General features: G+C 34.4%; 1 protein-coding gene across 1 annotated transcript; it reads right to left on the bottom strand.

The window, feature by feature from the left end:
* Positions 1–8,789: 8,789 nt before the first annotated feature.
* On the bottom strand, positions 8,790–16,978 carry LOC134693333 (uncharacterized). Its single transcript, XM_063554088.1, has 2 exons — positions 16,903–16,978; positions 8,790–10,885 (listed from the first exon to the last, which is right to left on the bottom strand). Exon 2 carries the CDS (start codon positions 10,875–10,877, stop codon positions 8,829–8,831), a length of 2,049 nt encoding a protein of 682 aa, XP_063410158.1. The 5' UTR covers positions 10,878–10,885; positions 16,903–16,978; the 3' UTR covers positions 8,790–8,828.
* Positions 16,979–17,286: the final 308 nt, after the last annotated feature.

Here is a 17,286-nt window from a genome sequence, read left to right as displayed (position 1 = left end):
ATTGTTTGTTGAGTATAGTGTTTGCTTCAGTGTAATCGCAGACTGAAATTGTTTGTTGAGTATAGTGTTTGCGTCAGTGTAATCGCAGACTGAAACTGTTTGTTGAGTATAGTGTTTGCTCCAGTGTAATCACAGACTGTAATTTGTTTGTTGAGTAAAGTGTTTGCTTCAGTGTTATCGCAGACTGTAATTTGTTTGTTGAGTATAGTGTTTGCTTCAGTGTAATCGAAGACTGAAATTGTTTGTTGAGTAAAGTGTTTGCTTCAGTGTAATCGAAGACTGAATTTGTTTGTTGAGTATAGTGTTTGCTTCAGTGTTATCGCAGACTGTAATTGTTTGTTGAGTATAGTGTTTGCTTCAGTGTAATCACAGACTGAAATTGTTTGTTGAGAGTATAGTGTTTGCTTCAGTGTATCGCAGACTGAAATTGTTTGTTGAGAGTATAGTGTTTACTTCAGTGTAATCACAGACTGAAATTGTTTGTTGAGAGTATAGTGTTTGCTTAAGTGTAATCACAGACTGAAATTGTTTGTTGAGAGTATAGTGTTTGCTTCAGTGTATCGCAGACTGAAATTGTTTGTTGAGAGTATAGTGTTTGCTTCAGTGTAATCACAGACTGAAATTGTTTGTTGAGAGTAAAGTGTTTGCTTAAGTGTAATCACAGATTGAAATTGTTTGTTGAGAGTATAGTGTTTGCTTCAGTGTAATCGCAGACTGAAATTGTTTGTTGAGAGTATAGTGTTTGCTTAAGTGTAATCACAGACTGAAATTGTTTGTTGAGAGTATAGTGTTTGCTTCAGTGTAATCACAGACTGAAATTGTTTGTTGAGAGTATAGTGTTTGCTTCAGTGTATCGCAGACTGAAATTGTTTGTTGAGAGTATAGTGTTTGCTTCAGTGTAATCACAGACTGAAATTGTTTGTTGAGAGTAAAGTGTTTGCTTAAGTGTAATCACAGATTGAAATTGTTTGTTGAGAGTATAGTGTTTGCTTCAGTGTAATCGCAGACTGAAATTGTTTGTTGAGAGTATAGTGTCTGCTTAAGTGTAATCACAGACTGAAATTGTTTGTTGAGAGTATAGTGTTTGCTTCAGTGTATCGCAGACTGAAATTGTTTGTTGAGAGTATAGTGTTTGCTTCAGTGTAATCACAGACTGAAATTGTTTGTTGAGAGTATAGTGTTTGCTTCAGTGTAATCACAGACTGAAATTGTTTGTTGAGAGTATAGTGTTTGCTTCAGTGTATCGCAGACTGAAATTGTTTGTTGAGAGTATAGTGTTTGCTTCAGTGTAATCACAGACTGAAATTGTTTGTTGAGAGTATAGTGTTTGCTTCAGTGTAATCACAGACTGAAATTGTTTGTTGAGAGTATAGTGTTTGCTTCAGTGTAATCACAGACTGAAATTGTTTGTTGAGAGTATAGTGTTTGCTTCAGTGTAATCGCAGACTGAAATTGTTTGTTGAGAGTATAGTGTTTGCTTCAGTGTATCGCAGACTGAAATTGTTTGTTGAGAGTATAGTGTTTGCTTCAGTGTAATCGCAGACTGAAATTGTTTGTTGAGAGTATAGTGTTTGCTTCAGTGTAGTCACAGACTGAAATTGTTTGTTGATTATAGCGTGTGTTTCAGTGTAATCACAGACTGAAATTGTTTGTTGAGAGTATAGTGTTTGCTTCAGTGTAATCGCAAACTGAAATTGTTTGTTGATTATAGCGTGTGTTTCAGTGTAATCACAGACTGAAATTGTTTGTTGAGAGTATAGTGTTTGCTTCAGTGTAATCGCAAACTGAAATTGTTTGTTGAGAGTATAGTGTTTGCTTCAGTGTAAACACAGACAGAAATTATTTGTTGAGAGTATAGGGTTTGCTTCAGTTTAATCACAGACAGAAATTGTTTGTTGATTATAGCGTGTGTTTCAGTGTAATCACAGACTGAAATTGTTTGTTGAGAGTATAGTGTTTGCTTCAGTGTATCGCAGACTGAAATTGTTTGTTGAGAGTATAGTGTTTGCTTCAGTGTAATCACAGACAGAAATTGTTTGTTGATTATAGCGTGTGTTTCAGTGTAATCACAGACTGAAATTGTTTGTTGAGAGTGTATTGTTTGCTTCAGTGTATCGCAGACTGAAATTGTTTGTTGAGAGTATAGTGTTTGCTTCAGTGTAATCACAGACTGAAATTGTTTGTTGAGAGTATAGTGTTTGCTTCAGTGTAATCACAGACAGAAATTGTTTGTTGATTATAGCGTGTGTTTCAGTGTAATCACAGACTGAAATTGTTTGTTGAGTGTGTATTGTTTGCTTCAGTGTATCGCAGACTGAAATTGTTTGTTGAGAGTATAGTGTTTGTTTCAGTGTAATCACAGACAGAAATTTTTTGTTGATTATAGCGTGTGTTTCAGTGTAATCACAGACTGAAATTGTTTGTTGAGAGTGTATTGTTTGCTTCAGTGTATCGCAGACTGAAATTGTTTGTTGAGAGTATAGTGTTTGCTTCAGTGTAATCACAGACTGAAATTGTTTGTTGAGAGTATAGTGTTTGCTTAAGTGTAATCACAGACTGAAATTGTTTTGTTGAGAGTATAGTGTTTGCTTCAGTGTATCGCAGACTGAAATTGTTTGTTGAGAGTATAGTGTTTGCTTCAGTGTAATCACAGACTGAAATTGTTTGTTGAGAGTATAGTGTTTGCTTCAGTGTAATCACAGACTGAAATTGTTTGTTGAGAGTATAGTGTTTGCTTCAGTGTAATCGCAGACTGAAATTGTTTGTTGAGAGTATAGTGTTTGCTTCAGTGTAATCGCAGACTGAAATTGTTTGTTGAGAGTATAGTGTTTGCTTCAGTGTAGTCACAGACTGAAATTGTTTGTTGATTATAGCGTGTGTTTCAGTGTAATCACAGACTGAAATTGTTTGTTGAGAGTATAGTGTTTGCTTCAGTGTAATCGCAAACTGAAATTGTTTGTTGATTATAGCGTGTGTTTCAGTGTAATCACAGACTGAAATTGTTTGTTGAGAGTATAGTGTTTGCTTCAGTGTAATCGCAAACTGAAATTGTTTGTTGAGAGTATAGTGTTTGCTTCAGTGTAATCACAGACAGAAATTATTTGTTGAGAGTATAGGGTTTGCTTCAGTTTAATCACAGACAGAAATTGTTTGTTGATTATAGCGTGTGTTTCAGTGTAATCACAGACTGAAATTGTTTGTTGAGAGTATAGTGTTTGCTTCAGTGTATCGCAGACTGAAATTGTTTGTTGAGAGTATAGTGTTTGCTTCAGTGTAATCACAGACAGAAATTGTTTGTTGATTATAGCGTGTGTTTCAGTGTAATCACAGACTGAAATTGTTTGTTGAGAGTGTATTGTTTGCTTCAGTGTATCGCAGACTGAAATTGTTTGTTGAGAGTATAGTGTTTGCTTCAGTGTAGTCACAGACTGAAATTGTTTGTTGAGTATATTTCTTTCTTAGATGGACTTGAATGCAGGGAGCCTTCATTTCGCAGAAGGGATATTCCAGTGTTTTCATCTTCCTGGCTTTTAATGTAAGAATAGAGTATCAGTTTTAAGCATGGTTGATCTAGTTCTCTTATTTCAATATTAAAAATCATATTTTGATATATTGCCAGTACGAGTTTCTCATTTCTTTCTAGAGCTACTGGATGTGATGCAACCAACAATCAATCAATCTAGAGCTTGGTTTTAATTTTTATACGACCGCAAATTTTGAAAAAATTTTCGTCGGATATTGCTATCACGTTGGCGTCGTCGTCGTCGTCGTCGTCGTCGTCCGAATACTTTTAGTTTTCGCACTCTAACTTTAGTAAAAGTGAATAGAAATCTATGAAATTTTAACACAAGGTTTATGACCATAAAAGGAAGGTTGGTATTGATTTTGGGAGTTTTGGTCCCAACATTTTAGGAATTAGGGGCCAAAAAGGGCCCAAATAAGCATTTTCTTGATTTTCGCACTATAACTTTAGTTTAAGTTAATAGAAATCTATGAAATTTTGACACAAGGTTGAAGACCACAAAAGAAAGGTTGGGATTAATTTTGGGAGTTTTGGTTTTAACAGTTTAGGAATTAGGGGCCAAAAAAGGGCCCAAATAAGCATTATTCTGGGTTTTTGCACAATAACTTTAGTTTAAGTAAATAGAAATCAATGAAATTTTAACATAATGTTTATGACCACAAAAGGAAGATTGGTATTGATTTTGGGAGTTTTGGTCCCAACAGTTTAGGAAAAAGGGGCCCAAAGGGTCCAAAATTAAACTTTGTTTGATTTCATCAAAATTGAATAATTGGGGTTCTTTGATATGCCGAATCTAACTGTGTATGTAGATTCTTAACTTTTGGTCCCGTTTTCAAATTGGTCTACATTAAGGTCCAAAGGGTCCAAAATTAAACTAAGTTTGATTTTAACAAAAATTGAATCCTTGGGGTTCTTTGATATGCTGAATCTAAAAATGAACTTAGATTTTTTATTATTGGCCCAGTTTTCAAGTTGGCCCAAATCGGGGTCCAAAATTAAACTTTTTTGATTTCATCAAAAATTGAATAAATGGGGTTCTTTGATATGCCAAATCTAACTGTGTATGTAGATTCTTCATTTTTGGTCCCGTTTTCAAATTGGCCTACATTAAGGTCCAAAGAGTCCAAAATTAAACTAAGTTTGATTTTAACAAAAATTAAATTCTTGGGCCTCTTTGATATGCTGAATCTAAACATGTACTTAGATTTTTGATTATGGGCCCAGTTTTCAAGTTGGTCCAAATCAGGATCTAAAATTATTATATTAAGTATTGTGGAATAGCAAGTCTTTTCAATTGCACAGTATTGTGCAATGGCAAGAAATATCTAATTTCACAATATTGTGAAATAGCAAATTTTTTTTTAATTAGAGTTATCTATCTTTGTCCAAAATAGTAAGCAAGAAATATCTTATTGCAAGAATTTTTTTTAATTGGAGTTATCTTTCTTTGTCCAGAATCAACTTTAATCTTTGTTATATACAATATACAATGTATATTCACTTTTTACTACCAACTGATAAATTTAAATAATCTTTACCATTCAGTGATAACAAGCAGTTTTTTTACATTTTATTTACAGTTTATTTTATGATGTATTTAAATGAGTAGTTATTGTTGCAAACTCCATTAGAATATTTTAATTGAGATTAGTTTTGGAATAAGGGAAAGGGGGATGTGATTAAAAAATTGGGTTCAATTTTTCTCATTTGAAATTTCATAAATAAAAAGAAAATTTCTTCAAACATTATTTTGAGAGGATTAATATTGAACAGCATAGTGAATTGCTCTAAGAGAAAACAAAAATTTTAAGTTCATTAGAACACATTCATTCTGTGTCAGAAACCTATGCTGTGTCAACTATTTTATCACAATCCAAATTTAGAGCTGAATCCAGCTTGAATGTTGTGTCCATACTTGCCCCAACCGTTCAGGGTTCAACCTCTGCGGTCGTATAAAGCTACGCCCTGCGAAGCATCTGGTTGGTATTGTTTTTATACTTTTTTCTTTAATTTAATTTTGTTTTAACTGTGAATGAGCTTTTATAGTTGGTAGTTTATCAGAGATAGATATTGATTAGTTACCAATACTTTTTGTTTGAATGTACTTTATAGTAATAGATTTTTGAATGTTGGTTTTTAAAGTGTTCCAAAGTTCATCGTGATTCATTTATTTTAATCTTGTTTGAGCTATTGTAGGTTTCAGTGAGGTCTTTATTTTTCTTTTACTTCATATTTGACTTTTTGTAGTTTAGTTATGAGCCTGTTGTTTATTTTGCTGCAAGACTAAGTTAATTTCACTGTAAACCATGTTGTGAACACTTGCTCATATTGGTTGTAATGTTTGGCATATACTGACAAATGAGGGGATGGTCATCTACGACAGATCTAGGGTTGTGTCGTTTCTTGCTTATGACCTAGGTTAAGTTATCATTTAGAAGAGTTGTTGCATTCGGCAATCCTCGGTAGAATCCGGTACTCTCCTTGAGGGTACGGAATGGAACGAGATGAGACGAATGATTTGTTGATGTATAAGGTTTACTTGGTATGGCTGCTGGTGTGTTCCATTCAATATGGCCGCCAAGGTTCAAATAGCAACGTACCCAGATATTTGAGTTTGTTTTCTTGTATAGACCTCTTTTGAGTTAGATACCAACTTGTTCTAGGGATTGTTCTTTATCTGATGGGGGTCGACAATAAGTGCGTATAGGTAAAGTGATTTGTTACCTTCATAAGTTTTTTGCCCACAGGTCTTGATCGGTAGCTGAATTTGTGATTTGTAGTGTGGATGAGAGCTGATTTGAGATATTATAGTCTACTATGTATTCACACTGCTTATGATTTGTCTTCTCGTTATATTGTTCAACGACATTTTTTTTTCGGTTACCAATCCATTATTATGACATATCGTATGATTATTTAGCCATGTATCAGTTTTAAAATATATTTTTTTCAACTGTTGAATGTCAAAGTTGTATCAATATGAATTGTGTAACCTTACAGCACGATCTAGTGGTTAAATGTATATTACCGATTGATAGGTTTGAGTCAGTCTGAGTTCGAATAGAAATGCGCGCAAAGTAGAAGACGGTGACTGGAAAATTCAAAACGGAAAATCCTAATCAAATGACAAAATGATAAAACACATCAAACGAACGGACAACAACTGTCATACTCCGGACTTGGTACAGGGATTTTCAAATGTAGAAAATGGTGGATTTAACCTGGTTTTATAGCGCTTATCCTCTCACTTGTATGACAATCGCATCAAATTTTATTATATTTACAACGTTGCGTGAACAAAACAAACATAATATGTAAAATTGTCAAAACAGGGGTACAGCAGTCATCAATGCGTGCATTGCTGAAGATGCTGACCCTACGCATGTTTATACACCAGTCTCGTTCCGTTTGGTATTCATGTTATTTTCCTTTAACATGAACTTTTAAAAGAGTTTTTACGTAGTTTACAAATAGTGATTCTTATCAATGAACTCACATTGATTCACATTTGATAGTCAGTTGTTATCAGAGTTCATTTATTAAGTCTTATCTTGTATATTCGAAATTCTGGTCGGAACATTCTATTTTGAAAATATTTAATTTCAATATTGTAATTGTTCACTTTCAATTTGGCATTTCTCATTTCTAAGTTGATATTTCTTAGTTCCAACTTATTTGTTTAACAATTTAAACTTCAAACTTAAAAATGTCAACCTGGAAGTGAAAACGTCAAGTTTGAAATTTAGAAAAACCAAGTTAAAATTAGAAATGTGTTTGGAAGCGAGAAAGTCAACCTAAAAAAATTGAACTGACAGCTTGAAAGTAAATATGTCAAGCAGAAACTAAGAAAAAAGTAAAATAACGAAAAAAACAAACTACAAGGAAATTTATATCGGAAAGTCCCTTTTCAAAGGACAGAAACAAAAGCCCAAACACATCCAAACTGTCATATTCATGACTTGGTACAGACATTTTCTTATTAAGAGAATGGCGGCTTTAACCTCGTTTTATAGCCAGATAAACATCTCACTTGCATGACAGTCGTATAAAATTCCATTATATTGACAACGTTATGTGAACAAATCAAACATAAACTGATTAGGCGGTAAGTTTTCTCTTTTGAATTGTTTTACTTATGTCATTTGGGGCTTTTTATAGCGAACTATGCGATATGGACTTTGTTCATTGTTGAAGGCCATACGGTGACCTATATTGGTTAATTTCAGTACCATTTGGTCCCTTGTTGGAGAGTTGTCTCATTAGCAATTATACCACATCTTCTTGTAACATATACAGGGTTAAAATGTCAAAAATAGCATTAGGGATACAGTAGTCAACTTTACGTTATAATCTAAAACACTATATAAACAAACAAATAAAATTGAGAATGGAAATGGGGAATGTGTCAAAGAGACAACAACCCGACCAAAATAAAAAAACACAACAGCAGAAGGTCACCAACAGGTCTTCAATGTAGCGAGAAATTCCCGCACCTGGAGGCGTCCTTCAGCTGGCCCCTAAACAAATATATGTATGTAGAAAATGTCGAAAAAAAAACCCTGGTTATATAGCTAGTTTAAACCTCTCACATAAAAATATGACAGTCACACAGAAATTAAAGATGCCAACTTCGAACTGAGAAACGTCAAATTAGAACTAGTTATTTCACTGGGTACCAATGTACAATGAGACAAGGGGATGTCAACAGGTATTTGCACATGTTTGAAAATGAATAAAAAAGTTACTTAATCATTTTCTTTTGAAAAATAAATTTTGTCACAAAATTGTAAGATAACCCCGTAAAACCATTGGAAAAAAAGGTGGAGGTCCAATTGTTCAATCATATTGGTGAGGAAGACAAATGAACACCCTTCCACCACCAAAATCATGATTGCTATAATTGAACAAATATCACTGAAATTGTGGCCAACTTAACTTGAATCCTGAAGCTTGAGTCAACCAATTGTTTTTTTTGAAGATTAGAAAACTGTGAGTGGCCAATCTCATACTGAATAAGTTCCAAGTGAAAATGACCCTATACGTAGCCTTGAAGTAATCAATATGTATATTACTATTTGTTTGCAAAAAGAAAAATATCAATGTTGAAACGGAAAATGTTGTTCAAAAGTTCATATGAATCACCATTTGTAATTCGTTCTTTCCTCTGTCACTTAGTTTTTGTATGTTGTGTTTAGCTGAGCTCGTCTATGAAGTCGATCATTAAATAAATATTTTTATTGGGAAAAAAAAAATTAAAAAATCTGTAACCTTTTTATTTTTATTGTAAATAAAATTGCACACCTTCTTAATCCAAAGAGTAAATATCTGCTGAGTGACCGTCCCAACACTTAGCTTGGCCATCACACTTGTGTATTTTATATGTATGTGTGTTTGCGTCAAAGCTTATCTCAAGTTGATGAGAATGTGAGTTATCGGTCGTAGTTCCTACTGTTACTGTCAGGCCTTTAGCCAAATCCTGCATGTCATCATAGTCAATATAAAACTCGTGGAAATGATGACCAGGTGGATCTTGGTTGGTGACAGATGTTCGGAAGTGTGAGTCAGCTTGTGTTATTCCAGCACCGGCAAGTGCACTTGGTTTTTGGTCAAGATATCCACCCAAATCTTTCAAGTGATTCAGAACGTCTTTAACCGCGTCAAGCTCCTTTCCAATCTGGTTACCTTCACGAGTGACAGGCATGACGGGATATCTAAGTCGAAGTTTTCCAACGCCTGGAATATCTGGGAGTGTGATACGTTGACCGGAAGACACTACTTTTTTTACAGCACCATGCCTGTCGAGTACACCTACTGCCCCTCGGTCAGTATCGGCCTTATCCTTATCGACATTTGTACCATGGAAGAATTCGACGGGTGTTTTATAGAAAAGTTTAAAAGATGTACCATTATATGCTTTATCTACTGTTGTTCCACCGTTCCTTTTACCGCCTTCAACGATTGCTGCTTGACCATGACGATCTCTCCTGTCTACTAGTTTAAGGTTATGAGGATTCCAACTAAATAAAGGAGTCAAATAAATAAGTTCTAATGGAATAGCGTAGGTATACCTGACTGCTTCTGTTTTACATTCCTTGTGGTGAGTATGTTCATTCTTTGCACAGTAATGTATTTTCATTGGTGCTACCTTTGGGTTAGACGTCTGAGCAACGAACAAGTTACTATCTGAAAATCCACGATGAACATCTCTTATACCCATAGCTCCCTTTTTATCGTGTTTGAATCGTCGATGATAGAATCCGGTATTTAGAAGAGTGGCGTTTACTGTATGAGGATCTAAAGTGTCCATTCCAAATGTATTATCGTGTAAGACAGCTCCATAGTTGTCTTTTCCTGGGATTTCATTCATAATTTTATCGAGAAGACCATTATGATAAACAGTATCTTTAAAGTTACCGAAGCCATCTTCCCATTGGAAATGGTTTTCTCTTCCCAATCTTCTAGCAAATGAAAATCTTGCTGCTCTTGTATGTGCATATTTTGTCAAGTTCATTTTGTGTCCAATTCTTCCTGCCATATCATCAACGGGTTTAAGTGCGGCTAAAGGTAAATCAAATGACAATGGATGGCATGATATCCTATAGTTCCATTGCGCATACTCGGGAGTTCCGTTGATCATATTCATGATTGTTGTTGGGAGGTATGAGAAATTCTCTAGGTAGTGTTTTCCTCCAGTGTAAGATGTAAATCGGATCTTTTCTTGTAAGTCAAACCAGCTCTCAGCATCGATGGAATGACGATCGCTTTGGAATGGTTCGTCAATGGACTTTGTACTTGTTGTCCATGTACCCTCTAAATAACACAAAACCGGTTTGAAGTATGGTCTATAGTCTCTGAAGTTATGATTTTGAAATGCAAAAGCACGGAAATAGTTTTGCATTTCATGAACTTGTTCTTGTAGATTGGGTTTGGCCAATACGGATGGCGGTACCGCAGGGAAAGGGACATCGTCCTGTTGATTATAATTTTTAGAGGTTTTGCTAGGCATACGCAATTTGTAATCATTATGTCTTGTTCTAAATTCTACGCCATTCATGTTGGCAATAAATTCTCCCATTCCGACAGTTCTGTCGTAATTTGAATGTTCATGGATAGAGCAGACAGAGTTATAACTGTGGGTTTGAGTGAAATATGATTTTGTACCATCATTTGTAGTACGTATCTGTTTGATTCCGGAATCAGCATCGGCACGAGCTCTTTCTCCAATCGAAAGTTCTGTTAACATGAGCTGTCTAGTAAGATCTTCTACCTTTTTGGCGAGCGTTTCAAACTGATGATCAGTCACGGCTGACAGGGTTCCTGTGACCAGCAGGGAAATTGCTAGTAACAACCTCATTATGAGTTCTGAAAAAAAAATATGAATTGATATAAGGAAATGTGGCATTAGTGCCAATGAGACAACTCTCCATCAAAATCAAAAGTAAACAATAATAGGGCACATTTAAATATGAGAATAAATGAATTGGTATTGAGTATGTCAAGTAGCCTGTTCATTTTGTTGCATGCTAACAATTCTTGACCAATGGTTCGTTTTTCTACGCTCTATATCAATATGAAATGTTGTCTAGACGTGAGGACTTGGATTAGGTTTACATAATAATTTCATTATGAGACCGTAATCTACAGAAAATTGGGGGAAAAAATAAAAATTAGAAATTTTTAATTGATGTTTATATTAATGTTTCATGTTCTGTCCGACTCGGCTTCTGTTAAAATCATTATTTATTTAGGTGGACGATAAACATTTTATTACTAGATTTATTATGTCTGTGGTAGAGACGGCAATGTTTTCTTAACCGTCTCATGACTTGGTGCACGTGTTAAATTTTCAATCTTTGTCAGGTTTATTCAGTCAGTTGCATTGATAAGATAGTAACAGTATAGAAGTGCAAACAATTCAAATCAGGAAATAGTAACTTGTTTGCAATGTGGATTTTTCAATCATGATTATATGGATTTAACATTTCAAACAGCGTGTGTTCTGGCATTTTATGGTTTTCTGAGATGCAATGAGTTTACATGTAGAACTGTGTTTGATCCAGATTCAAATTTATGCGTTTCTGACATAAATTTCGTTTCAGAATGCGAAGTAACTGTTAATTTAAAAGCTACAAAGACAGATATATTCCGACAAGGTATTATAATTTCCTTGTTCAAGATAGAGGGCGTCGTTTGTCCGTATAAATTGCTATCCCAGCTGATGAGTGTAAGATTAAACCTAAACGCAAAGCAGAATGATTCGTTTCTCGTTGAAGAAACCGGAAAACCACTTTCCCGGAACTATTTTATAAGCAAGCTAAAAACAATACTCATAGCATTAGGATATAGTGACAAGGATTATAGCGGACATTCTTTTCGATCAGGTGCGGCCACAAGTGCTAGTTCTCAAGGTATTGAGGACAGCATGATACAAACACTGGGACGTTGGAAATCAGATTGTTTTAAACGTTACATTAGAACTTCCAAATTGGATATTAAATCCGCGCTGGAAAAGATTAAATGACAAGATACAATCCGAAAACGTTTTTTACCATCGGTTAAAACTTTGTAATTTGTCCTCCATCCTAGCCTTGTGTCTTTTCTTCTCACGTTGATCTCAATATTGTGGTTAAGGATTTTTAAATTGACATTAATTTTCTCTAGATCAACTTTAATTTTAACAAGACACAAGGCTTCATCAGGCACAACATCTTCAATCTTTTGGGGTTACTCAATATGCAACTTGGGCAGGCAACATAACGTTACATATTTCGTTTTGGGCTATGATATTTTATTTTGGCCAAATATAATATCGTTTCCCCAAAACATTTCTGAGTAGTTAGGGTGCCTACGTGCCTTAACGAGGAATAGTCTCATCTTGATTGCTCAACAGCTCTATTTCACGTCGGTCTATGCCCACAAAGATTTACTCTTATGCGGTACCACGTGGAAAATCAAGTAAGGCTATACCGCTCGGGAACGGCTTGCTAAAGTACTCTGAGACAAGTAGACTGGTAGTCGTACACACACGTGTATGCAAATACCCCTATGGTGACGCATTTCTGTCAAAGATATGTGGCTAGCTCAGGCACAGTATTTTAGCGGCAAATTATCCTTAATTATCTGAGAACACACTATCATTTTATGTACATACTGTGTGTTTTGTGTCAACTGCAGGTAGCATGTAATTTGTTTTGTTCTTGATTTACAATATGACAGAACTGAGTGAATTACATGATACTAGAGAAAAAATATCCTCAAGCATTCACACAGTGTGCCGCGCACACTGCTCGGATAGTTAAGTATAATGTTGGCGTCAGTTAGTTTACATTCATCGCTTTTTATTCACTGACGCCAAGGAAGTTTTCTGTAACATAACGTGTTGCCCTTAAGCCCAAATATTTGTATAATAAAAATAATTATTTTATTATGTTTTATATTCTTTCAGTACTCAAACAATCAGACTGGGTATCTTGAAATACTTCCTGCTGGACGTTTACAGGCTTTATATCAACAATAACTACTTTCGTAATTATGGTATATTGTCTGTGATCGTTCTTATAGACGGTCATTAAAAGCTATCAATTATCTGCGGTCAAGGTTAATTTATATGTATTTGTACATATCTCTAATCATTGTTCACGCCTGTAATTCTCTTATCAAAGGTCTATTAAGGTCAACGCATTGAGGTTTTATTAGTTAATTGGCTTTGGTCTGCTGTGTCGGTATTAACTTTGGATCATACGCTTGATGTGTATTTATTATGTTTGAAACATGTTGTATAAATAGTGTAAAATAGAGCTAAAAGAAAAGAGTGCTCAGAATGGTATGGTTTTCAAATATAACTAAAAATGACAATCCTAGATTCTTTATGTATTTTAAATGTGAGTGTAAACTCATGATTGTTTTGTTGTAAAGGTCACTGCTTACAATTTATTAGATACGATAGAGATGATTGTTTCTTTCAAATTCATAAGCATGAATCGGAAAGTTTGTAATTTGATTTATGCTGATGAATTACTTGTACAAAAATGTCAGTGGCAGATCCAGAACTTTTTATAGAGGGCACTGACTGACCTTGAAAAGGGGGATGGGGCGGGCTCCAGTCATGCTTCGGTGATTCCCTATATAATCAACCATATTTTCCCAATTACAAAGGGGCGAGATAGGCAACCCAATCATCAAAAATAAAATCCAAACTTTAGACTAAAACCTCCGGAGTGTAAATACTCTCTATAAATTGACAAGCTCTAAAGCATCATTATTCTATAAATATTGTTAAGTATAACAAAAACTAATTCTAAAAATAACAATTTTAAATTACGTAATGTTGAGTGCATAATCAATGTTTGTCTAGTCTGACAGTAAAATTGGAAGATATTTATCCGGCGAAAGCTATAGTCTATTGGTTTAATATTCTATATTTCAGGAGGTAGAAGACCTAGATAATTAAATATTTTCATAAAGTCGCATGCCTTATATATTCTCGATGAAGCGTATGTCTATGACCTCATTTTCATGGTTCAATGATTGCGTTTATCTAGGACTAAATTATTTCATTGTCATTGTGTAATTACGATTTACAGGACAACTGTGATAACTTCTGTTCAAGGTAAGTATGTTCCTCCCTTGACCTCATTCAAAGATATGGTGATCATTGTAAGTCTTCGTGATTAGGCCTGTTTCTCATGTAATGTAAGAAGGTCAACCATTTTCAGCGAATTGAATGTTGTAAGTTATAAAGTTCCATAAATAAACGTGACCTCAATAGAGTTTGTTTACATACACCTAGTTATGCTAGTAATGTCATTATATGTGCCAACTGCTTATCTTATTTTGAAAACGTTGTGTTGCTTTGACTGTTGCTCATTATATTTTATTTAAGGAATGACTGCAACATTTTTTCTGTCTATGAAGAAAGAAAATTAAAAAAATTGGTGCACAATTCGAATAGACAGAAAAAATATTAGTCATTTCTTATAATTTAATTCTAAATTCAAACCGTAGAAAACCATGAAATAACGTTGATGACGTCACGGTCACATGACTAAATTATGTCTATGGGCTCATAACAAAATTACGTCAGCCAATCAGAAGACGCGTTTCATCCAAAATTAAATTATTAAGATTTATTCAGAGGTTAATATGTACTATGAAAACTGAAAGATAAGTAGTTGTTTCTTCATTTAATTATACCCCACGCAACGAGTTGCAGAGGGTATAATGTTTTTGACCCGTCAGTCCGTCCGTCAGTCCGTCCGTCCGTCCGTCCGTCTGTCAGTCCTGTTTCTTGTCATCGCAACTCCTCTCAAACCACACAACAGAATTTCACGAAACCTTTTCAGATAATAAGGACATATTATGTAGTTGTGCATATCGACGGGAAATTGCGATTCAATTTTTTTTCTAGGAGTTACGCCCCTCAGCTATGTGTTATTTAATTTATTATACTGAATGTATAACACGATATGTTTCCACTCTCGCCAGGAGTAAAATATGAATGATTAAATATATCACTCGGCAAACCTCGCATTTTAAATTTGAACATTTGAATAAATTTTCTTTGGAGGGTAACTAGCGTATAACACACACACTGGGAGCAATAATAGAAAATGCATCAATAATTCATTGAAATTAAGACAAAACTGGGACTAATAGTTAACTGGATAAATTCTTGTATATTAATACAATAATACTTGACTGCATACCATTGGACATGAAAAACAAACAAATCAAGAATGTTTAGATAAATTTGAATATGATACCTTCTTTATTAGGAATATTGCGTGATATTATTTTGAATAAACTAATTTTATTAAAATACCGAACGAGCCTTTGTGTATTAATATTTTAAAAAATAAATAAAATGAGAGTTAAAATCAAGCTAGATCAGGGGCGGATCCAGCTATTTTCAAAAAAGGAAAAGGGTAGGTCCAACCATATGTCCCCTTCAAATGCATTAATCGTCCCCAACAATTGGGGGGGGGGGGGGGGGGGGCTCTCATAATGCATCGTAAAGCTATGGTGGCCAGATGCGGCCATTTCGCCTTTTTGCGTTTTCGTATTTTCTCTTTCACTTTTCATTTTGCAAATGCGAAATCACGAAATCGGGAAATCGAGAAAGCGAAATCGGGATCTCGATTTCCCGATTTCTCAATTTCTCTTTTTCGCTTTTTCGATTTCTAGATATCCCGATTTCGCATTTCTTAATACGATTTATACTTTCCCCGACCGAAGGACTATTTTTATATATGATTTTTACATTTTTCATTGGTGACAAATAATTTATGACGTCCAATTTTTTTGACTTCATGGCTGATTACATATCTTAGAGAGAGTCTCCTCAGGGGATTTTTGATTATGTGATTATTTGGTTTGGTTTTTTTGTGATTATTTGATCATCTAGGACTATCACATATTTTTGATTATTTGATCACAAGACCAAATATCTTATGATCATTTATGTGTGATTATTTGATCATTTAGGACTGTATTTTTGATTATTTGAATATCTTTTATAAAAAAAAACCTTAAAAATCATGTGAATTGGCAAAAAAATCGCGATCATATGATTACTCGGAAACCCACTTGAGGGGCCTCAAGAGAGAAGGCATTTCGGTCTTAAAGTATAATCATCAAAAGTTGCATGCAGACTATCAAAAAATCATTTAATAATTATAGGTTTCATAACATGATCTAGTGCGCGTACGTTTTCATTGCATCTATTGCGCATTAATGTCATGAAAATTGGTGAAGTTATCCAATCAAAATGAACGTTACAAACAATGTTGCATTAGAATCTGCCTTATATCATCTAAGTGAGATGTTCATAAAATCCAACATATCACGTCAAATGTGATGTTTGAACTGAAGTCAATAAGAAACCGAGTTTATCAATTTCTCTTCTATCTATCAGCTTTATATGGTGGTCAGATGCGGCCATTTCCCCTTTTCTTGTTTTCGATTTTTTTTCCTTTCTCTTTTCCAACGCGAAATCGGGAAATCGAAAAAGCGAAATCGAGAAATTGAGAAATCGGGAAATCGAGAAATGTAGAAAAGTAAACGCATATAAACAATACGCACATTCCAAAATTCAGTTCAAGAGATGTCAGAAGATCTAGATGTAACCAAAAAGAATGCCAAAAAGGAAAAGGACTGCAAAAAATCATTTTCTGTTTGCATTAGTGATTTTTTTACCATTAAATGACTAGGCCCTAGTTGATATTGTGGTGCCTTTTTTCTGAGGATCGGTTTAAAAATTGTATTGCCTTAAGAAAAACATGCAATTGTTTTTAAGTCAATACACCAATATACTTGAAGTAAGTTATCCATTCTAATACAGTTGTATGTTGAAGGCGGCCAAACATTTATTGTCAACCTACCTTATGTGTCGCCTATCTCGTATTACCGAAAGACTGCGTAGCAATGCGAGGTTACAGTGTCATTTATAAGATACCATATTTCAGTCACGTGGTTCCAAGGCTGTACTGGTCAATTTATAGGATATTTCACCAGTTATTCGGTTTGTTGAGATTCTGGTTCAGGACCAGAACATGACTACTATATTTTTTCCAAATAAAAAAAAAGGATGAATTTGATTTAAAGGCACATATAAAAAATACATGCAAATTATAACATGACTGCAAAAATGTGCTTCCAATTCTATTGATTTGGTTAATACAGATCAAGAAATAAGGTGCTTATTTTACGATATTAATTGAGTCCCAAATGAACTGCTTCTATTTTCTTTTTCTTTTTAGGGATAC

Source organism: Mytilus trossulus, chromosome 12 (assembly GCF_036588685.1).
Source record: "Mytilus trossulus isolate FHL-02 chromosome 12, PNRI_Mtr1.1.1.hap1, whole genome shotgun sequence".
Classification (NCBI taxonomy): domain Eukaryota; kingdom Metazoa; phylum Mollusca; class Bivalvia; order Mytilida; family Mytilidae; genus Mytilus; species Mytilus trossulus.
The sequence above is the reverse complement of the archived record's forward strand: the minus strand, read 5'-3'. Positions and strand labels throughout refer to the sequence as shown.